The following is a 23,106-nucleotide window of genomic DNA, read 5'->3' as shown; positions in this document are numbered from 1 at the left end:
GTATTGTTCAAGATGCAAAGATTTCATCTCAACTCTTGTTGAGTTGAGACATTTTGTGTGCGTGAGTTGCAATGGTTAAATGTGTTGCATTCTGATAGAGCATTGTCAGCAAGAGCTTCCAGGCAGTTTTGAAACCACAGTGATCAAATACTGATAACTGAGCAATTTGATGATACACAGTCAACTATTATTGCAGACCAGTCATGGTTAAGACAGAGCAAAGTTCTAGACACTTCATTTCTGGGCTACTACATGTGATCATTGGGCCACAGCTGATGAGTGCCGAAGGCTCACTTCTCCCCATGTTTGCATGTGCTGCAGAGCTGGGAAGGAGGAAGTCCATGCTCTAGTCTTTTTGCTGTTTCACCTCCCAGGGTGTTTGGCTATGGTTGGCTATCCCATAAACAGTAGCTTGAATTACATTTTTGTATCACTTCAGTTTCAAACTTCATTTGTGATGGGCAAGCCAAAGCTGGAAGGGGACCAATGTCAGATGTTAGATGACTGAATGGGGATGGGAAGAAAGGGAAGACAGCAGCCTCTCTCAGACCCTTTTCGGTCTCCTCCCTCTGATCTCTCTCCCTTTCCCCACATCTCCCCTTGGGGCACAGAGCCTGGCTGCTTCCCTTGAGGTCCTTTTGCAGATGACCTCAAGAACTGACCGCTGGAAACCCCACCAGTCTGTGGAGGACAGTGCCTCCCTTATCAACACCTGAGTGTCCTGCTGTCTGCTCAGAGCTGCTCTTGACGAGCTGAGACCTGGATGACTTTAGAGATTGTGTGGGCCAGGGTTTCCCAAGGTGAGGGCGGTGACTTGGGCAATCACTTTGGAGGAAATCGATTGAATCACAGGGGAGAAAGTTATTCTGTCTTCAAGGATTCTAACCATCTTTCTCGTTGATTTTGTTTACACTACATTGATTTAAAGTGACACAAAACACAAGTGGACCTACGGGTAGTTAGTGGCCACTCAAATCTCTTTTCTGTGAACATTCATGATTCCTAACCTATTTTTTAAAAGGTTGGTTTTTGTAGGAAGAGGAGGATTTAGAATAAGAGGAGGGGTGAGGCAAAGGCTTTACTCTCAGGAGGGACTTGGTGTGTCTGGCTCGAACATTTGCGTTTTATCCAGTTCTTATTGAATGTTGGTAGAAAGATCAGTTTGCTGGAGTATGGAAAAAACACTGGAATGGGGAGAAACGGTGAGACTGCAAGATGAGAGAGGGTCCTAGAGAGTTCAGGTGAGAGACGGCAAGGAGCAGTGTCCCAGCAGGAAAAGAAATGTGGCCACGTTGCACCTCACTGTGTGTGTGTGGGAAGGGTTCAGCTACTCTTGTCTGGATTGGTTGGGACATTCTCTTATGCCTTCACTCAGTCTTTCATTCAGTGAACATCACAGAGTGCCTCCTGCATACAGGCTATCCCAGGTAATAGGCTTACACAATCCCTGTATTTCCAAGGTGGTCTAGAGTAGAGGGAAAGAGCTGCAGATAAACCCAGCATGGCACTGAAGTGCTGTAGCAGATGTGTGCTTGGTGCTTCTAGCGCATGGAGGAGGAATGCTCACTTACAGTGGGGTGACCAGGAGCAGGTGGTGCAGATTGCAGGGAAGCTTCCCGGGGACGTGGTGCTTGAGTCTAGAGAAAAAAAAAAAAGGAAGGGCATTTCAGGATATGGGATGCCGGAGGAAAGCCCAGAGGGCTGGAGGAAACTAGCATGCTCCAGTCATCCTGCATGGCGCGTTCAGGGACTCGCAGGTCAAACATGACAAGTGGAGTGGGACGTTTTTCGGGAGAAGAGCAGTAGAGGGGCTGATGCCAGAGGGACAGGCAGGGCCCAGCAAGGGTTACTGTATCACCATCCTGTGGTCTCAGGATTCATCCAGCAGGGCACTAGTTTTAATTTTAATTTCCCCTTTTAAAAAATTTTATTGATTTTAAAAGAAGGCTTTTCTTGCTGCCCTACGTGGAAAACAGCACCACTCGCCATAAGGAGGTAATCAGAAGATTGGACGTCATGAGAACAACGGGGTTCCATCCCAGTGGGAGGTCTCTGTCTGCCAAAGGTTTCAAGCATGGGGCTTGCTATGACTTTGTTAAAATGTAGGTTAGGAAGTACAAAAAATATGAGCTGTGTTAGACATCACTCAAAGTAAAAGAAATGCAAATGTGCAAGCATGCATTCAAAGACAGTACTCAGTGCCGACTGGAAGTGGAATGTCGACACTCTCGAGTGGGCTGAGAGGTGGGAGACAGCACCTTTTTGGGAGTGAGTGTGGTGTAACAACGGACCTCCCGTTTGTCTCTGCCGCTCTTCCAGGAACGTAGATCATGGCCACATTTGGGGACTCAGGACACATCTTGGAGTGCAGCTGACTGGACTTGCCAGTGCTGTGGATTAGGGTCGGGTGAGAAGGACCCAAGGAGGCCTCTACGTTTCTGGCTTGAGCAGCTGGGTATTTGGGATTGTCATTGAGACAGGCAGACTGGAAGAGGAACAGTGTCAGAAGTGAACATCAGAAGTTTTATCTTGGATGCATTCACTTGGAGAGGAGATTGGTGGCATGTCACCAGCTAGAGTGGGCAGTTCTGTATCCCCACCTAAATCTCATGTTGAATTGTAGTCCTCAATGTCAGAGGAGGGGCCTGGTGGGAGGTGATCGAATCTTAGGGGTGGACTTTCTGCCTTGCTGTTCTTCTGATAGATTTCTTATGAGACATGATCACTTGAAAATGTGTAGCACCTCCTGCTTCTCTCTCTCTCTCCGACCTGCTGTGTGAAGATGTGCTTGCTTCTCCTTTGGTTTCTGCCATGATGATAAGTTTCCTGAGGCTTCCCCAGAAGCAGAGCCTGTACCACCAGTAGAACTGTGAGCCAATTAAACCTCTTTTCTTTACAAATTACAGTCTCAGGTATGTCTTTATAGAAGTGTGAGAAAGGACTACTGTAGGCGGTCACTCTGTCCCCCTCCCCAACCCACCCCACAGTTTCTCTCCAGCCACCCAGCTGCATTTGTCATGGCTCTGGTTATTTATTCATGTGTGTTCGTCACCTGTGTCACTCACCAAGGCTATAGAAGACAGGGGCTTTGTTTGTCTCATTTGCTCCTGAAGCCCCAGTACCTAGGGGTGGAACAATGTCTGGGACATGGTTGGGGCTTCCTAAATATTGTGTGAGTGAATGAATGAATGAATAAATGAAATCTAATGGGTTGATCATGTAGGCAGTTGGGTATTAGACACAGAGCCTTCTCCAATCCATTCTCCATGATGTAGCCACACTTTGTCTGTCTAAACTACAAATCTGATCATTTGAAAACTTTGCTTAAAACACTTTACAGTCCCATTGCCGTTAGGAACCATGCAGATGCTTTCAAGGTGGTGTGGCTTCCCAGGCTCTCCATGTGCCTCTCACCTCTCGAGAGCGCAGACTGTGCAGCCAGGATGCCTGGGGCAACTCCTGGCCCAGCCTTGAATTAGCTGCAAACCTGGGCAAGCTACCTAAACTCTCAGAGCCTCTATTTCTTCATCCAGATATTTCTTACTGGAGTTGTGATAAGGATCAAATGAGATCTTATACACAAATCCTTACTACCTCAGGGCCAAGCATATGCTGAGGTCTCAGCCAGTGTTTGCTGCTGCCTCTGCTGCTGGTCTCAGCTCCAGCTATGTTGACCTGCTTTCCATTCCTTGAAAACACTGGGCTCTCTCTTGCCTCTGGGCATTTAGACCGTCTTTCCCCCTGTTCCAAGTGAACAGTCTCTCCCAGCTGACCAAAGTTCAGTGAGGCAGGTGTTGTTCTGGTTTGTTCACAGTTGTGGCAACGGTAGTTAGCACAGTGCCTCATACATAGCTACATGAATATTTATGGGAGCGATTATAATACTAGTGAGCACTTATTGAGCAAAGTACGGCTTCGGAGCTCATGCTCAGCCCCCAGCTATATGCAGATCATCGGAATGATATCATAGTACTGTTATTACAGCTGCAATTTATTAAGCACATATACGTAAAGTATGTCATCCGCAGTGCTAAGAGCTTTACGTGGATTCTCCCACTTGATCATTACAGCTACTTTTACAATCTGCATTTCATAGATAAGGAAACTGAGGCACAGCAAGGGGAAGGAGTGTGCCCCGGGACAGAGGTCCTCAGCACTTCTGGTCTCAGGACAGTTTTATACTCTGAAGAATTATCGAGGACCTCAAAGGTCCACATGTTTCTCATGTGGAGTATGTCATTATGCACTGTATCAGAAATTAAAACTGAGACATTTTTAAAGTGTTGTTGCCAAAACAGCTATACTTCCTTGCTGTGCTTTCATGTAGGCTCAGGGAAAGCTCTGGGATTTCAAAATAGCAGTTTGTTGAGTGATAATGTGGTTACAGCAGTTACAGCAAGTGTAACTGAAGGTCTCTGGTAGAGAGCCCTGTAGAAAGGCTGTACAAAATCTGAGGTAATCACTGAAAACCTACTCCTGGTTCCTCACTTACACCCTAAGCCTACAACCTTAAAAATGTTAGAAAACACAACCTACACAAGAATACATTTTATCTGTGGACATGACCACCCATGTTGCCTCTGATTGACTTTACATGCATAGAAGAACCAAGTGAAAAAGGCAAATTACACTCCAGTGTTGACAGAAAAATAGTTCTGGCCACGCCGATGCTCTGGAAGCATCCTCAGACAACACTCTGTGAGCCCTTCAGTCATATAATTTTTATAATTCTTTATAATGTTATAATTTTCATAATATAATTTTTAATAATTCTTTCTTACATTTACTATATCTGCATTATGGTATACTTTATATACAATAAGCTGCACATTTTTAAATGATACGATGGATGAAATTCATCTTGTGTCAATATCTATAAAACCATCACAAGATATCAAATATTTTCACCACCCCCAAAAATCCTCCACGTGCCCTTTAGCAATTCATCATCACTTCTTCCTCCCACCTCCATGAAACCAGTGATCTGCTCTCTTTCATGATAGATCACTTTGTGTTTTCTAGGACTTTATGTATATGGAAGCACACAAGATATTCTGTTTTTTGTCTGGCTTTATTCACTAAGAATAACAATCCTGTGATTCATTCATTTTGTTTTCTACATACCAACAGTTCTTTCCTTTTCACTGCCAAGTAGTATTCCATTGAATGGGTTTACCATAGTTTGTGTACACTTTCATCTCTTGATAGGCATAAGTTTGTTTCTAGTTTTTGGCTGTTAAAAATAAAGCTGTATGTGCAATGTTTGGCTGTTACAAATAAGGCCGTATATATTTGTGTAGACATGCATTTTCATTTCTCTTTGGTAAATGCCTTAGAGTGGTTATACCGTTTTACATTCCCACCAGTGGTGGATGAAAGTTGTAGCTACTTGCATCTTCACCAACACTTGGCAGGGCCAGTCTTTTCCATTTTAATTATTCTACTGAGTGTGTTCTAATTATTTTTAAAATTCAGACTCTGCAGTAAGTTTCAGGACATCGCTTCAGGAAGAATCTTTTACAAGAAACTTTTGGCGCACATAGGAATTGATGGCCCACCTACCGTCTCTCCAGTTCTTGTTCCAAAGGATCAGCTGTTAAGTGAACATTTACAAAAAGATGAGCAGCAGCAGCCAGATCTTTCCAAGAGGTAAAAATTAAGCAAAATGAATGCACGTGTCAAAACCACAGTGTCTGTCGTGGAATAAGTATTTAGTAACTATTTGTTGACTGAGTCTTTTAATATTTCATTTTGTAAATAAGAAATATGGCACACTGGAAACACAGTGATTACAGTCAGGGAATTTTAGAGCAATCAGAGATCTTAGGAACTATTGAATCTACCTGTTACATTTAGAAATTAAAACACTGATGTCTGAGAGGTTTGGGGACTTGGCTCAGAAGCTTAATGGCTGGCCTGGGTCAAGAATCCGGTACTCCTGACTCCCAGAGACAATCTGTAACTTCTCTGTTACATACCCACATTCACATTTACTCTTTTCCAGAAACTTAGATTCTTCACCACCATTTAATTTTTACTGCAACACACATCCTTGAAACCAGTTAACATTTTCTAATATGAATGATAGAATGATTAAAATGATTTCCAAATTGAATTGTAACAATAAAACATACTTAGTAAATCTATAAAAAATTAGACTGATGAATATTCTAGCTCTTCTTCATTTTTAAAAATATAGGTTTAGTTTAATGAAAAGATATTATTTTAACTTGCTCATTCATAGCTTATAATAAATTCATAATGAAAGGTAAAATGTAGAACTATTCAGCAGACTTCACTTTGTCATAGCCCTTTTAAAAAGTTCTTAAGAGCAATGGGAATATTTTAATGATATGCTAATTAAATTTGAATACCTGGGCTTTTCAGTAGTAGCAGCTTTTATAAATGGGCATAAAGATGGTATTTTAAGAGACAGGTTAAATATTCCATGATAAGATATGTCTGCTTCCTAAAACTGGTGAAAGAAGCAATGGCAATTAAACATTTCATAAAATGTAGCTTTCCTGGGGCACTCTTAAAAATCAAGAGACGCAGCAGGGAAGGAATAGAAGTCCAATCTCCACAACTGTCTCAGAGCTGTTTCTTCCCCAAAAATATGGGGCCCAAGAGACTTCCAGAGAGCTGAGGAAATAACTATCCTCCAAACACCCGTGTCCACACACTCAGACACGTCCACACTTACACTCACAGAACAGCACATTCAATTCGTATTTTATAAATCAAGTTGATTTATGGAGCAACTGTGGGCTTCCCTTCATTTCCGTGGATGTTTGATGACTTCCTTGATCTAGTTACCACAAAATGGCCTATTTCTTTCATTTAAAGCTTTTTTAATGGGCTCTGACTTTAAATTTTTCCACTTTACAAAAGAATCCTTTTTCAACCATGTGTGCCCAGTCACATGCCACCTTCAGCCTGCTCAAAGCATAATTGAAAATCTCAAGGACAATAATGTTCTCTCCCTTCAAGTCCTTCACCCTGGCCTGCCACCGTACATGGGTTTTCACTTGGACACTGTGCTGGGGACCTCCAGTACTGGCCCTGGAACCTCCTAGCCAGGGGAGTAGAAGAAGCCCCTGAGTCACTCCACCTTTCCCAGCAGGTAAACCCAGGATGGTAAACCTTTTTTTTTTCTTTCTTTCTTTCTTTCTTTTTTTTGAGACAGAGTCTCACTCTGTTGCCAGGCTGGAGTGCTGGAGTGCAGTGGCACAATCTCAGCTCACTGAACCCTCTGCTTCCTTAGTCCAAGTGATTCTCCTGCCTTAGCCTCCTGGAGTAGCTGGGACTGCAGGCACGCACCACCACACCCAGCTAATTTTTGTATTTTTAGTAGAGATGGGGTTTCACCATGTAGGCCAGGATGGTCTCCCTCTCTTGACCTCGTGATCCACCCACCTCGGCCTCCCAAAGTGCTGAGATTACAGGTGTGAGCCACTACCCCTGGCCTGGTAAACCTTTTTCTTTGTTTTCTTTTTTTTTTTTTTTTTTTTGAGATGGAGTTTTGCTCTTGTTATCCAGGCTGGAGTTCAATGGCGCAATCTTGCCTCACCGCAACCTCCGCCTCCCAGGTTCAAGTGATTCTCCTGCCTCAGCCTCCCCAGTAGCTGGGATTACAGGCATGTGCCACCACACCCGGCTAATTTTATATTTTTAGTAGAGACAGGGTTTCCCCATGCTGGTCAGGCTGATCTTGAACTCCTGACCTCAGGTGATCCACCCACCTTGGCCTCCCAAAGTGCTGGGATTACAGGCGTGAACCACCGCACTCAGCCCCAGCCTGGTAAACCTTCTTCCTGTCACGAGTTACGTAGAAATGGGTGAGGCCTGGAGGAGGCACTCTGCCTGTGTCAGCTGACACCGGTCTAAACGCCTGCTTGTGATTTTAGAACCAAGGCCACTGGGGATCAAACCACCCCAACCAAGAAGATGACCAAAGAAGAAGTTATTGAAAAGTTGAAAAACTGTATACAGCAGCAGGACCCCGCATTCAAAAGACGATTTCTTGACTTCAGCAAGGAGCCTAATGGAAAAATTAACATGCATGACTTTAAGAAGGTAGGAGAATGGGTTTCTCTTCATTTCTTTCCTGCAGAAGTTCAGTTGTTTTCTTAGATGAACATACTTTAAAGGACAATGGCTTATCCCAGGATGCAGCAGATCCATTTTTAGGCATCTTTCAACAATTTTAAAGGATTTTTTTTTTTGTTCTGGCCAAAAAATTGTCATTGGCAAATTTCTCAGAGCATACTTTCAATACGGATGTGACCAGCTTTTGGTATTTAAACTTTTACATATCAGAGGCATTTATTGACACATTGTTTGGCTATCTGCTCCGTACCTGGCGCTGTGCATAGTGGGGCAGCGTGCGGGTGGGAATACAAAGCCACTCCGGCGCTCGCCTGCCAGTGGAGAGTTCCCAATCGCAGAGCTGTGGTTTGGTCCTCTAGAAAGAAAGAAAAAAAAAGCAATCTGGCAGTGAAATATGGGAAACTCAGAGGGCTGATTTGCATGTGCTTATGGGAACTGGTGAGTTTCTGCCAGAAAGGGCTCAGCTTGAAGGGTTCTGCATAGACTTCTCAGGAATTAATTTAAATGATTGCTTAAAATTCCTATTATGATCCCTCTAGCTAATCATCCTCAGCTATTTTTAAGGAAAGCATTACAGTTAATATGTAGCAGTGTCCATGTGGACAAATTTAGAAGAGGGCAATGAAATATATTTCCAAGAAGAGAGTAATTACATTAGTGGCCCCTCCATCCGGTGCCTGCCCCACTGCCAGGCGTTGGAATGGGCTCTTTATGGGTCTTATTTCTAAGCCTCCAGACTGCAGCATCACGGAGGAGCATGGACTGGAGGAGGGAGCAGGGCTAGAGGCACAGAAATGGGATTAGGTAGCTATTGAAACAGTCCAGACCCTCTCCCCTGCCCAGCCAGAACAAGACAAGATGTGGAGAGTCTTTTGTTGTATAAGCATGTGGGAAGGCCAGGAGAATAGATTCAAGAAAGACTCAGACATAACGGATTGAGCCTAGGAAATGAGGGATAGGGGATAAAACATAAGGGAATAGGCCATGCGCGGTTGCTCACGCCTGTAATCCCAGCACTTTGGGAGGCTGAGGCAGGTGGTTCATTCACCTAAGGTCAGGAGTTCAAGACTAGCCTGGCCAACAATGGCGAAACCCCATCTCTACTAAAAATACACAAATCAGCCAGGCGTGGTGTCATGCACCTGTAATCCCAGCTACTCCAGAAGCTGAGGCAGGAGAATCAATTACCCGGGAAGCAGAAGTTGCAGTGAGCTGAGATCGTGCCACTGTACTCTGGCTGGGTGACAGAGAGACTTAGTCTAAAAAACAAAAACAAAAACAAAAACAAAAAAAAAAAAAAAGAAAAGAAAAGAAATAAGGGAATAAGGGAGAGGAAATGTTCCCAGATTTCTGGTTTGGGAGCAGGTGGCCGATAACCAGTCACTGATGATTTTGTTGAGAGAAATTTCTTTTTTTTGTGACGGAGTTTCGCTCTTGTTACCCAGGCTGGAGTGCAATGGTGCGATCTCGGCTCACCGCAACCTCCGCCTCCTGGGTTCAGGCAATTCTCCTGCCTCAGCCTCCTGAGTAGCTGGGATTACAGGCATTCAATGGAGTGAGTGGTAGCGATGGGAGTTGAATTTTACGGACTGAAAACTAAATGAATGCCGATGTGACTCCTCCATTCCTGTCCATGCAGGGCCCTTTGTCTTAGATTTTATTTCACCCTGAGCTACGTGGCACAGGTCCTTGCCCATAATGCGTAATGATCTTGAACTCTCACAGTGCTCTGCATTCTTGATTCTTAGAGTCAGTTCACATCCCTAGTCTGCCCCTGGCTTTTCAGAGCAGGAAGTGACTATCTTAGAGAAGTGGCAGTAGATGGCAGCAAGGCAGGGACTAACACCCCAGGCCTGAGTTCGAGAGCAGTGTCTTACCTGCCCCAGCCTTCTGTCACCTGAGAACAACTTTAGGTCATCAGCTCACTTGCAGGTTTTTCAGGCTTCCCGTTGTACCTGCCATTGATAAACCAGCGTCTCCTGAGTTCATGTCCCAGAGCACCCTCCTGAATGTTAATCCCATGAACCTTCCTGCCCACCCGCTTTCTCCATATGGGCAGAGCCAAAGAGGGTCTATGTTCTCATCATGGGTGCTCTGCCAACATCCTTCCTATTCTCAGTCAAAGCCAACAACCTTTTTTTTCCCAGTTGCTCAGGCCTAAAATCTAGTCATCTTTACTGAGTCTCTTCTTCGTCTTGTACCCGTGTCCAATTCACCAACAAAGACTGTTGGCTCCCTTCCAGATAGTTCCAGAATAGACGACCCCATCTCCACTGCTCCCCCCCAGCATCTCTCATAGGATTATCACCGCAGCCCCTTCACCGCCTCCCTGCTTCCACCCTGGCCATGCTACAGTTCATTCTCAACCCAGCAGCCAAAGTGACCCCTCACTAGAGCCCACCAAGGGCCCCTCAAACACAAACTGAACCAAGCCTGGCCTAGGAGACCCTGCGTGGTCCAACTGCTATGGCCTCCCTGACCTCAGCTCTGGTCACCCTCCCTTTGCTCAACCAACTCCAGCCACATCAGCTTCCTCGCCCCTCAGACACAGGCTGGCCCTTCCTTGGCACTGGCTATGCCCTCTAGCAGGATCGTGGCTCCTTGGGTAACTCCTGAGTTCATATCCCAGAGTCCCCTCCTGATTGTCAGTCTCATGCACCTACCTGCTTACCTGCCTTCTCCATGTGGGCACGGCCAAAGAAGGGCCATGTTCTCACCAAGGTCGCTCTGCCTGCATCCTCTCCCCTCACTTCCTTCCAGTCTCTGTTCAACTGCTCTTCCTCCACCAAGGCGACCCTGACCCTCCTGTTACATATACAGCCCACCCTCCTCACCTTCACCTCCTCCATCCTGTTTCCTGTCCACAGCACCCATCCTGTGTATTGCACGGTACTGACCATGCCTTTCATTTGTTTCTGCATTCTGTCTGTTTGCTTGCCCTCCTCTATTATAAAATATGCTCCAAAGGTCAACATTTGATCTCTTTTGTGTAGTGATGCACCCCGAGTGCTTTGCACATAGCAGGGCCCAGGGAACATGTATTGAATGAATTAACGTGAGAGTACTTGGCATCCCCAGTGCAGCCCTAAATGAATGCCGCCCTGAGGACTGATGGACATGGGCATTCTTAGATGTGAAGTTGGTTTGTACACCTGTCTGGAGCAGTGCCCTCCAACCCCCGTGCTCTTCTCTGCCCCATGAATTTCTCTGGGCGCTGGCTGACCCCGAAGTTGAGCTAACTGAACAGCTGTCCTGCTTGCCCCATGGCAGCAACCAGCATGCTCCTACTCCTTCCTCTTGCCTATCTGCAGGCTTCTCGGAGACCTCCCTGCTGCCTGAAGGCATGCCCACAGGGAGGGCAAAAGAAAAGCAGAAACCTAGCAAGGACTTTGCTGTAGTCAGTTTGGGCAGCTTTAACAAAGCACACTGGACTCAGTGGCTTACAGATAATGGAGATTTCTCTCACAATTCTGGAGGCCGGAAGTTCTGGCTCAGGGTGTCCGCATGCTGGGGCTCAGGCAAGGGCCCTCTTTTGGGTGACACACTGCAGACTTCTCACAGCAGCAAGAGGGCAAGAGAGCTCTCTGGGGTCTCTTTTATAGGGCTCTAATCCCACTCACATTGGGGGTTAGGGTCTAGTCCATAACAAACCAGTGTGGAGGAGAAAACGTTTGTTGTGTTTTAACACGAAAAGTAACGATCAATTCGCGGTGAACACAGTTAGGCCAGTTTTACACTGGTTTTCCTCCTAGAGATTTGTTTGGCCTAACCTTTGGGAAAGTCCTCCTGTGACCATCCTTGACGATCAAGAACTCTGGGGCGATTTTCAGCTGTCAGTCTCCTATGGACCTGGGTTTGAACTTCATAAGCTATAAATTGTCACCGTTCCTGGCAGAGATTGTTTGTAGGTTCGTGTGAACAACTTTTTTCTACTACTAGTGAAATCAGAGCCTGAAAAGTCATGAGCTTATACAGTAGAAAGAAAGGATTTAGCCTAGACAGGATGCAAGGCTTCCAGATGATAAAGGCTTGGGAATGTAGCATTTCAGTGGTGCGGAAGCCTTTGGAATTGACTTCTCAAAAGATCTTTAAGTATAATGGACAACAGTAATTCTGTAATGGCAGTAACAGCAATAGCAATTTCGATGATGATGATGATGATCACCATCGCTGGAATAATAACGATGATGGTGACATGATAACTGCAGCTACCACGGATTGAGCCCCTCTGATATTCGGGCACTGTGGAAGTCGCTTTACATATGTTATTTCTACTCCTCACTGGAAGCCTGTAGGTATAGATTATACACATTTCACAAACAAGGAGACCAAAGCTTAGCACCTATGATACTGGCTCCGTGTCATTCTGCTGTTAAGCCGTTCAAGAACTTGGATTTGAATTCATGTCTGTCTGTATCAGACTCAGCCCCTTGCTGGGTGTAATTTGGGCCCGGCAGGTGTGAGATAGGCTTGCTGGATGTGAACAGGCTTGCAGGGTGTACTTGCTGCATGAAGTAGAGGCTTACCGGGTATAATTCTGGCTTGCTGAATAGACTGTGGGTTTGCTGAGTAATTGATGGCCATGTGTTTCAAGGTAGCATCTGGCCTTGGAGTTTAGTGAGAAGGACATTCATTTTAACAACAATGCTTTTTCATTCTTCCTGTCCTTTTGGTCATGGGTATACAGTGTTCCTGCCCTTCTCTTCCCCCAGATCTTGTGTGTAACACCAATTAGTATAGTGAGATGGTGGTGAAGGTTCGTCCCTGGGGAGGTGGGAGTGAAGGTCGATGTCACATACTTCAGTGTGCCTGCCTGACGTGCATGCTGTAGGCTGCACTTAGATGTTGGCTGGTAACCTCAAACTGTAAATTAGAAGCGCTAATTATTTATTTCCACCAGCCATCTCCTTCACAATGTCATGGCAGAAGGTAGCTACCTACTCCGGATCAATGAGGGAGAATGGCAGAAATAGAGTCTCCAGGTGGCTAGGGACCTTTGGGTCCTCAGATCCAAGTCTCTGCTCTGTTGCTGCTGAGATCACTGTCATAGGTCCTCACCACCACGGCCAGAAAGATTTTGTCTACTCTCTAAATTATTATTATTATTATTTTGAGATGAAGTCTCACTCTGTCGCCCAGGCTGGAGTGCAGTGGCGTGATCTCAGCTTACTGTGACCCTCGCCTCCCGGGTTCAAGCAGTTCTCCTGTCTCAGCTTCCTGAGTAGCTGGGACTACAAGTGCCTGACTAATTTTTGTATTTTTAGTAGAGACCATTTTTCACCATATTGGTCAGGCTGGTCTTGAACTCCTGACCTCAGGTGATCCACCCACCTTGGCCTCCCAGAGTGCTGGGATTACAGGTGTGAGCCACAGCGCCTGGCCAACTCTATAAATTATATTTGTTAACTATTAATAAGACTTTGTCTTCTCCTCATTTTCCTGTTTCATATAAGACATAGCAGAGCTTCTGATTCATGTGAGATTACCAGGACAGCATGCTACTAGTGCTGGTGGAGGCAGAGCTCACTAGGGATGAATGAACTCTGTGTGCTTTCCATGGTTGGATGTGTGACGTCTGCTGTGAGGAGGGGAAGGAGAAGGCTGCTATCCTTTTTGGAATTGTCCAGATCTGTTCTCAGTAGTTGGAATCATTTCTCACAACAACCCTGTGATACAGATTCCCTCTCCCATCTCCGTTCATTGCTCCATTCATTGCTCTGTCTCCATTCATTGCTGTGACCATTGCACCTCATGTTCCCTCCTTTGGCACTTAACACAACAGTGTCCTGAACTTCTCCACCAAAGAAAATGGCGCTCTTTGACTTTTGCATTTTTTAAATTTATTTATTTATTTAGAGGCAGGATCTCACTTTGTCTTTCAGGCTGCAGTGCAGTGGTGCGATTATACTCACTGCAGCCTCAATCTCTTGAGCTCAAGAGATCCTCTCACTTCAGCCTCCAAAGTAGCTGGAACTACAGGTGCATACCACCATGTCTGAATAATTCTTTTTTAAATTTTTTGTAGAGATGAGGTCCCACTATGTTGCCCCAGCCGCTCTTGAACTCCTGGGCTCAAGAAATCCTCTGATGTTGGCCTTCCAAAGTGCTGGGATTACAGGTGTGAGCCACTGCGCCCAAGCCAACTCTTACTTATTTTTAAATGTGTCATTTTATGTAAATGTGTCATTTATGTAAGTCCAAACTGGTGAAGTTGCAAGAAAACTTTCGGGAGATCTGGAACCTGCATATTCTTTCTCTGAATAGTTTCTCTTCCCCTCTCCCTTTTCTTCATATGCTGAATTAGCAGAAAACCCGCAAAACAGTGGTTTAAATAAGAGAGGTGGTTATTTTTGTCTTTGAGAACAGGAGTCCAGATACTGCTGCTACAAGGCCAGTGCAGCATGTCATCAGACACCCCGGTTGCTTTTAGCTTTCCACAGTTCCAGGTACATCTTCATGCATGCAGGCTAGTGCCAGAGCACCAGCCACTGCAGCTGTGTCAGGCACAAAGATGGGGAGGTGTGAAAGGCAAGGCACTTGAGCCAGCCAGGTCTTTCTCTTATAAAGCTTCTTTCTTAGACATTCCTCCCAGCAGTTACCTCTCACATTTTATTGACTAGGACTGCATTATGTGGCCATACCTAAAATCTATAAGGGGGGGTTGGGAAATATGTGTGTGTGTGTGTGTGTGTGTGTGTGTGTTTATTTTATATCTATATGTACGTTTTATATCTATATGTATGTTTATTTTATATCTATATAAAAAATTTGGAGCTGGGTATATCACTAGTATGGAGAAAGCAAGGTTGTGGCTCTATGGGAGAAGGAGAAAAGTATATTTGGCAGGCAAACTTAACTGTCTGCCACCCTTTCTCTCAGTAGGCATTTTGAGGGTGTCTGTTGTTAGCATGGCAGTAGGCACATGGGGAATGGGGATGAAGCGGAAGGTGCAGTTTCTGACACCAGGGGAAATGATTTTGTTGATTTGGGCCAGTGACCCATGGGAACAGAACATGACAAAATACCCAAGGACACATGGGCTAAGATTAGTCTAATTGAGTCATTAGACTAATTGAGATGTACAATCTATCAGGAATTTGAGTATCGCTTTATAATACTAGCTTCCTGTAATTGGCTGTGTCTGATTTCTTCACTCTCCATGAACACGCTGGACATTGTTCAGCTCACCGTTGTTCTTAGTACCACCTCTGGGGACCCCGCCTCGGCCTCTGGAGACAGACATGGAGCTGCAGAGCTCATCGGCAAGCTTGCTCAGGGCCCCTGAGACAGTGCAGTAGGGAGCTGGAGTCTGGAACAGCCCAACCCTGTGTCCCAGATTTCAGCTTCCTTCCTTGCAGGGTTCGGGAAGGGAAACCAGTCATGACTTGAGCCCACTTGGGTCTCTAATTTTGCCACTCCATGGCCACATAACTCACAGTGAAGGTGTGGCCTCTGCCTGGACCAACCCAATTTCTCTGTTTAATGTCCACCTCCATAGTCACCAGCTATTCACACGTCCCGAGGTCACCTCTAAAATGTTCCCCCACCTTGGAGATTTAGTTCCTTTAGTCCTCATTGCTCTCTCAGTTCTCCGATGCCTTTTATTTTATTTATTTTATTTTGTTTTGTTTTGTTTTGTTTTTTGTTTGAGACAGAGTTTCACTCCTTTGTCCAGGCTGGAGTGAAGTGGCACAATCTCAGCTCACTGTAAACCTCCACTTCCTGGGTTCAAGCAATTCTCCTGCCTCCGCCTCCCCAGTAGCTGGGGTTACAGGTGCCCACCACGCCTGGCTAATTTTTGTATTTTTAGTAGATATGGGGTTTCACCATGTTGGTCAGGCTGGTATCAAACTCCTTAACTCAGGTGATCCACCCACCTCAGCCTCCCAAAGTGCTGGGATTACAGGCGTGAGCCACCATACCTGGACCCTTATCACATTTTTGTGGGGTTACTCTATTAACTGATGAGTGAAGTGTGTTAGGTAAACTCTTCTATCTGACCGTAGGTTTGTCTAGTGAGATCCTGTTTTCATTGTGTTGACTGTTATTCACTTTGAAGCTAATTACTGGGTATTAACAAATTTAGAACTGCTAAACATTCCCATGGATTGTTTCCTTTATCATGAGGACAGAACTTTCTTGACACAGAATGCCATTTGCCTTCAGGCCGATGTTGATAATAATGTAATAATAATGTAATCGCTTCAGCTCTCCTCTGATGAGTGTTCACATGGCCTGTCCTTTGTATCCTTTTACTTATTGAGAGCAAGTGTCTTGTAGGCAGCATATAGCTAGTTAAAAAAAATACATTGTGGTAGTCTGAGTCCTCCACTTGAAGTTTGTAGTCCGTTCTATAGGTATGTAATCATCTACATACTTGGCTTTCTATTCATTGTGTGTTTTTTCTATTTGACCTAACTGTCTCATGTTCCTTTTTCTGTTCTTTGTTGCCTTCTTTTAGATTATCCAACCATATATATATTTTTTGAGACAGGGTCTCACTCTGTTGTGTTATTTCATTTTCCTCTCTATTAGCTTATGAGCTGCTTCCTTCTTATATTCGTCTTAATAGAAGCTGCACGAGAGACTGTGACAGGGAGCCGGTGTTACTGTTGTCAAATATAAATTATTATTTACCACTTCCCAATGCTGGATTTTAAAAATACTCCATTTATCCCCTCTTCTCTTTTGTGTGACAGTTGTTTTGCATTTTAATTTTACATGTATTTTACTGTATTTATTTATTTATTGATTTTTGAGACAGAGTCTTGCCCTGTCACCCAGGCTGGAGTGCAGTGCTGTGATCTCGGCTCACTGCAGCCTCTGCCTCCCAGGTTCAAGCGATTCTCCTGCCTCAGCCTCCCGAGTAGATGGGACTATAGGCACATGCCACCCCACCTGGCTAATTTTTATGTTTTTAGTAGAAACAGGGTTTCACCATGCTGGCCAGGCTGGTCTCGAACCCCTGACCTCAGGTGATCTGCCCATCTCAGCCTCCCAAAGTGCTGGGTTACAAGCGTGAGCCACCACGCCCGGCCTTACATGTATTTTCAATCCCACGAGGCATTATTATTATTATTTCGTATGGTAAATAATTTGTCAAATGAATCTACATATTTACTCCTGCTGCTCTTCTTTCCGTCTCACATTTTATGTTTGCACCTGGACTCATTTTTAAACTCTGCACGAAGACCTCCCTTTTGTACTTTTATGCAAATATACTGGCAACTAACCTTTCAAGTGTCCCTGGGTTCTTCACAGTTCCTTACCTCTTCACCTCATGTCCTTTTTCTGTCTAGGATCATATCTAGGGTATCGTAGTCTATCGAGTCTTCATGTTTCCTGAGGCTTGCCTGGCTGTGAGAGTTTCCTAGACTTGCCTTGTTTTTGACGACCTTGAAAGTTTTGAGGATTACTGGTCAGATAGTTTATAGAGCATCCCTCAATTGGGATGTTATTTTTTTCTCATTAGACTGGGTACTGTGTTTTTGGAGGAAGACTGTGGGGGGAGGTGGGGGGCCTTCTCATCACATCTTATCAAGGACAGCTGCTATTAATATGACTCATCACCGTTGGTGCTGACCTTGTCACTGGCTGAGGTGTATCACCTGACCTCCTCACCTGGCAGAGGTTTCGCTACTGCCAAGTTATTCCTTTTCTCTTCTCTATTCCATATTGGAAAGATTTTCTTCCTTGGAAGAAACCCTCGATGCAGAGCCCACAAAGGAGTGGGGAGTTGTGATACTCCAGCTCTTTCAAGCCACAATAATGACAGTGGTTATTTGGAATCCTTGTCCATGGGAGATTTGTCTCTTTTCTTCCACTTATTAACTTATTCAGCCATTTATTCATATTAGTATGGACTCATGCCTCATTATCCTTTAAATAGCTAGAAGACCCTTAAAGATTTTTCCATTTTCCACTTCTGATTGGTAATTTTAAAATATGTTCTCTTTGTTTCTTGACTTGTCTAGCTAGAGGTTTATCACTTTTATTGATCTTTTTCTAAAACACACTGTGGTTTCATTGATTTTCTCTATTGTTTGTCTATATTCTACTTCACTGGTTTTTACTCTTATCTTTATTATTTCTTTATTTCTACTTCTACATACTTCGGCCTTAATTTTCCTGAGTTTGAAACACAAAGGAATTTTTGGGGATATTTGCCTTGAGAACCTGGTGGGACTCCTGGCATGAAAGTGTGCCCTCCCCCACCTTCTCCAAAGACAAGGTCGCTAGAAGTCTCTCCCCCTTCTCCAAAGACAAGGACCTAGAAACCTCTCAAGCTAATTCACACTCAGCTGCCAGTGATTTGTCAAAATTACCACTTAGGTATCTGTACTAGTTTCTAGCCTCAGTTGCTTCTGCTCCAGGTAAGCTAATCATGGCTGTGATTCTCTGTCTTCATTTCTCTCTCCAGATTTTATGTTTCTCTGATGCTTCTATGGAAAGTCATTAATTTGTAGCTTGTTTTGCTTTTATTCTTGTTGTAAGGATGGGAGTGATGACTTCCAAACTGTTTACATGTCAGAGTTCTTTACATGAAAGAAAAAGTCCCCCCTTGTTTTTAAAAACATTTTAGCTGGGAAAACATTTGAGGTTGGCAATCATTTTCTTTCGGCATTTTAAAGATACCATTCCGTGGTCTACGTCTTCTATCAGTTTTGTTGCTAAATCAACCATGTATCTTATTGGGTATTATGTGTCTTTTTTTTTTCTCTAGCAGCTCTTAAGATTTCCTGTCTTTGGATTTCAGCAATTGTACTAGGATGAGTCTCAGTGCAGCTTTCTTTGTATGAATCCTGCTGGAGTTTGCAGTTCTTCTGGTATCAGGAGGTTAATGTGTTTTATCAGTTGTGAAAAATTCTCAGCCATTGCCTCTTCTCCTGTTGCTTTTGCCCATCCTCTGCCCTCTGCCTGGACTCCAGTAGTCTATGTCAGACCTTTCCAGGCCCCTCTCACTTTTTTGTGTAGTTTCCATCATTTTTCTTTTAGTGCTTCAGTCCCAGTATTTCCCATTGATCTGCCTTCCAGCTTGTGAATCCTGTGTTCTGCATTATTCAGTCTGTGGTTAATTGTACTCAAAAAGTTCTTAATTTTAGTATTATATTTTTCATTGGTGGGATGTTCATTAGGTTATTTTTAACATATTTCATATCTGTGGTTCTTTTCTTCTTTTCTCTCAGTATATTCCTGTATTCTTTTAAACATATATTCATAGCTTTTTTTTTTTTTTTTTTTTTTTTTGGTATTTCCAATGTCAGGATCACCTATAGATCTATTTCTATTGTCTTTTTTTTTTTTCTTTATGGGTTATAGGTCATATGGTTCTGTCTCTTGGAATGTCAGGTAGATTTTTATTGAATATCAGATATTATTTATTAAGAAAATTAAGAGGCTCTAGATAATAGGTCACCCTTTGCTTTATTAGGCAGATAGAGTGGGGACTGATAAGCTTGGTCCAGAAAGGGACTGGTGGATTTGAGGCTGGATTGAATTTTGGCAAGGCTGTTAGCGTTTTTTTTTTAACGGCTCCTGCTCCTAGGGTATAACACTTCAAAAGCTCTAACTCAGAGCCTTGGTGTATTAGTCTGTTTTCACACTGCTGATGAAGACAATACCCGAGACTGAGCAATTTACAAAAGAAAGAGGTTTAATTGGGAAGCTTCAAAATCATGGTGGAAGGCAAGGAGGAGCAGGTCACATCTTATGTGGATGGTGTCAGGCAAAAAATGAGAGAGCTTGTGCAGGGGAATGCCTCCCACCACCCGGTTAGTGAACACAGTACCCAACAGGTGGTTTTTCAGCCCACACCCCATTTTCTCCCTCTCCACTCTGGTAGTCCCCAGTATCTGTTATTCCCATCATTATGTCTGTGTGCTCAATGCTTGGCTTCCACTTATCAATGAGGACATGCAGTAATTGGTTTTCTGTTCCTGTATTAATTCACTTAGGATAATGGCCTCCAGCTGCACCCATGTTATGCAAAGGACATGATCTCATTCTTTCTTTTTTATGGCTGTGTAGTATTTCATGATGTATATGTACCACATTTTCTTTATCCAGTCCACCATTGAGGGGCACCTAGGTTGATTATACATCTTTGATATTGTGAATAGCTCAGCTCTGCTTCTTAATATGAGCCTGTGGGCACACCCCTCAGCCTCAGTTTCCTTATTCCTAAAATGGAGATAATAGTAGTACTACATCATTGGATTGTTAGAAGGATTAAATGAGTAGATATATATATATTTGTTAAATATATGTTTGTTAAATATGTATATTACAACATGTATTATATATAGTATATATATTATACATAGGAAACTGTTAGTTCCCTAGGGCTGTTGTAACATATATACATATATACACAGGTTGTATACATATAAAAATACATATATTATATATAGGAAGCATATATATTTTATATATATATATATATATATATATATATATATATATATGAAACTAATATATATAGGAAACTGATAGTTTCCTGGGGCTGTTATAACAAATTACCATACCCTGGGTAGCTTAAAACAGTAACATGTATTCCTTCACAGTTCTGGAAACCCGAAGTTTGGAATCAAGGTGCCGACAGAGCCGTGCTCGTACCCGCTGGCTCTGGGCAGCCCCCTTCATTGCCTTTCGCAGCTCCTGGCAGCTGCCAGCTGTCCTTGGCCTTCCTCGGCTTGTAGCTGCATTACTCCAGACTCTGCCTCTGGCTCCACATGGCCTCTTTGGTCTCTTTCTTCTTCGTCTACACGTCTTCACATTATGTTCTCCATTCTGTGTGCCTCTGTCCAAATATCCCTCTTGTTCTAAGGATACCAGTCATTGGGTTAGGAACTGCTTTCATCCAGCACAACTTCATCTTAACTTGATTACATCCGAAAAGACCGCAGCTCCATTAAAGGTCACATTCGATGGAACCAGGATTGAGACTTCTTATATCTTTTGGGGTACACAATTCAAGTGGCAACAATGTGTATCCCTAAAATAGGGCCTGGCACCTAAGGACAGGGACTTGGCTGTTTTGTTCACTATCGTATCCCCAGTTCCTAGACAGTGCCTGTCAAAGAGATGCTCAAAACATCTGTAGAATTAATTAATAATTTATCAGCTCTCTGTCTTCTGCTTTCTGCAATACAAATATATTTTCCAAATATATTACTTGTCTTTTTGTTTTGTTATAGTTCTTTATTTTGCCATTAAAATGTTTTAAGTTTTCTTTTTCTTTCCTTTTTTTTTTTTTTTTTTTTTTTTTGGTAGAGCCTCGATCCGTGACCAGGCTGGAATGCAGTGGCGCCGTCTCGGCTCCCTGCAACCTCCGCCTCCCAGATTCAAGCAATTCTCCTGCCTCAGCCTCCTGAGTAGCTGGAACTACAGGTGCGCACCACCACATCCAGCTAATTTGTGTATTTTTGTAGAGATGGGGTTTCACCATGTTGGCCAGGATCGTCTCATCTCTTGACCTTGTGATCTGCCCACCTCGGTCTCCCAAAGTGCTGGGATTACAGGCATGAACCACTGCACCTGAACTGTTTTAAGTTTTTATACAATCAAATATATCTATCTTCTTTTTTTCCCTAAATATAGGTTTGTAGCCATGGTTAATAAGGTGTTATTCCTTCATCCCCTACCCCCGCCCCCACCCCAGTCTCCTAGACTTTCTTAGAAGACTTTTATTTGTTTTTTTATAGAACTTTTTTAGAGCAGTTTTAGGTTTATAGCAAGATTTAGTGGAAACTACAAAGTTCTCATATACCCCTGTCTCCACGTGCACAGCCTCCCCCAGTAACCACGCCTCTCACCAGAGTGGCACATTTGTTACAATCTATGAACATGTAATTGAAATTGTTACAGTTTCCTGCTTCTAGAACAAGTGAAATTTCTAGGTCAAAAGAATATGCACAGTTAAATGTTTGATGCATAATGCATTTCCAACAATTCTATCAAATTCATTCCTACCAAAGGAGTTTGGTAGTTACGAATTCCCGAACGTTCGCTAACTTTGGGTATGATAAAGAAGCTTAACATACGTTAACATACCAGCCGGGCTTGTAGTGACTATTTCGACTGGCGTTTCTTTTAGTTAGCCCGGACTTCTGTTCCCCATTGTTTTATTGTGAGGATTTATTTTTATTTTTAAATAGAGATGCTTAATCCATGTGGAATTAGTTTTTATATATGATGTAAGATGGGGCTCTTCTATATTTTCTGACCGAATTGGACTGTTACCTTTGTCATTTATGACATTCTCATTGTACGAGGGTCTACATCTGAAAATTTGCGTCTCACCGATTTCTGTATCTATTTCTATATAAATGCCATATGGCTCTTTAATTTAGTAAAACAGGCCTTTTCTCAATGTTCTTCCTTCTTGTATTCTCTTGGCTCTTCTCAGGCCAGATTTATATGTTACCATGTAGACTTTCAAATCATTTTATTCAGTTACCCCCCAGATGCATTATTGGGATGATAACTGGACTTACATTACATTTATGTGCTAGAAATGTATCTGCTTTTGAAATAAGCAAGAGAGAACATAAAGGCGTTGACAGGTAGAGTGACAGAGAGCCCTGGGGTTCCCCGGGGGAGCTTGGCCGCTCGGCACTGGCTTTTCCTGTTGCGCCCATTTGTCCTGAGCTTTGGGCTTCTGAGTTTCTTTTTACTTGCCCTTTGAATGACAGATCTGATCTCCAGGACCTGAGAACAGCCTCCTCTGAAGTTGGAGTAGGCACAACTTGTCTGCTTTTATCTGCTGTGTTCAAAATCTGTCATCAAAGTACTGAATTCACTGCCTGCGGAACACGCTGAGATTTTATCTGTGTATGCAGACCCGAGCTGGGTTCTGGATATTTGCTTCTAAAGTGGACATGTCTGGTCGATGCACTAGTTATGCCTGGAATTCCCCTTGACACTGAAAGGCTGTCACATCGCCTCATCTTTTAATCTCAACGTTTGAAGCTTGCACTTAGGTTCAGCATTTGTCAT

At 43.6% G+C, this 23,106-nt stretch overlaps 1 protein-coding gene across 1 annotated transcript in view; it reads left to right on the top strand.

The window, feature by feature from the left end:
* EFCAB6 (EF-hand calcium binding domain 6) overlaps positions 1–23,106 on the top strand; it is a 274,701-nt gene that overhangs the window by 142,062 nt on the left and 109,533 nt on the right. Inside the window, exons 16-17 of the mRNA XM_032261403.1 lie at positions 5,476–5,649; positions 7,908–8,076. Of these exons, the coding sequence (XP_032117294.1) occupies positions 5,476–5,649; positions 7,908–8,076 (343 nt within the window). The remainder of the gene's footprint in view (positions 1–5,475; positions 5,650–7,907; positions 8,077–23,106) is intronic.

Source organism: Sapajus apella, unplaced genomic scaffold (genome assembly GCF_009761245.1).
Source record: "Sapajus apella isolate SASKATOON/1434 unplaced genomic scaffold, GSC_monkey_1.0 scaffold123, whole genome shotgun sequence".
Lineage (NCBI taxonomy): Eukaryota > Metazoa > Chordata > Mammalia > Primates > Cebidae > Sapajus > Sapajus apella.
This window is presented reverse-complemented; position numbering and strand designations above follow the sequence as displayed.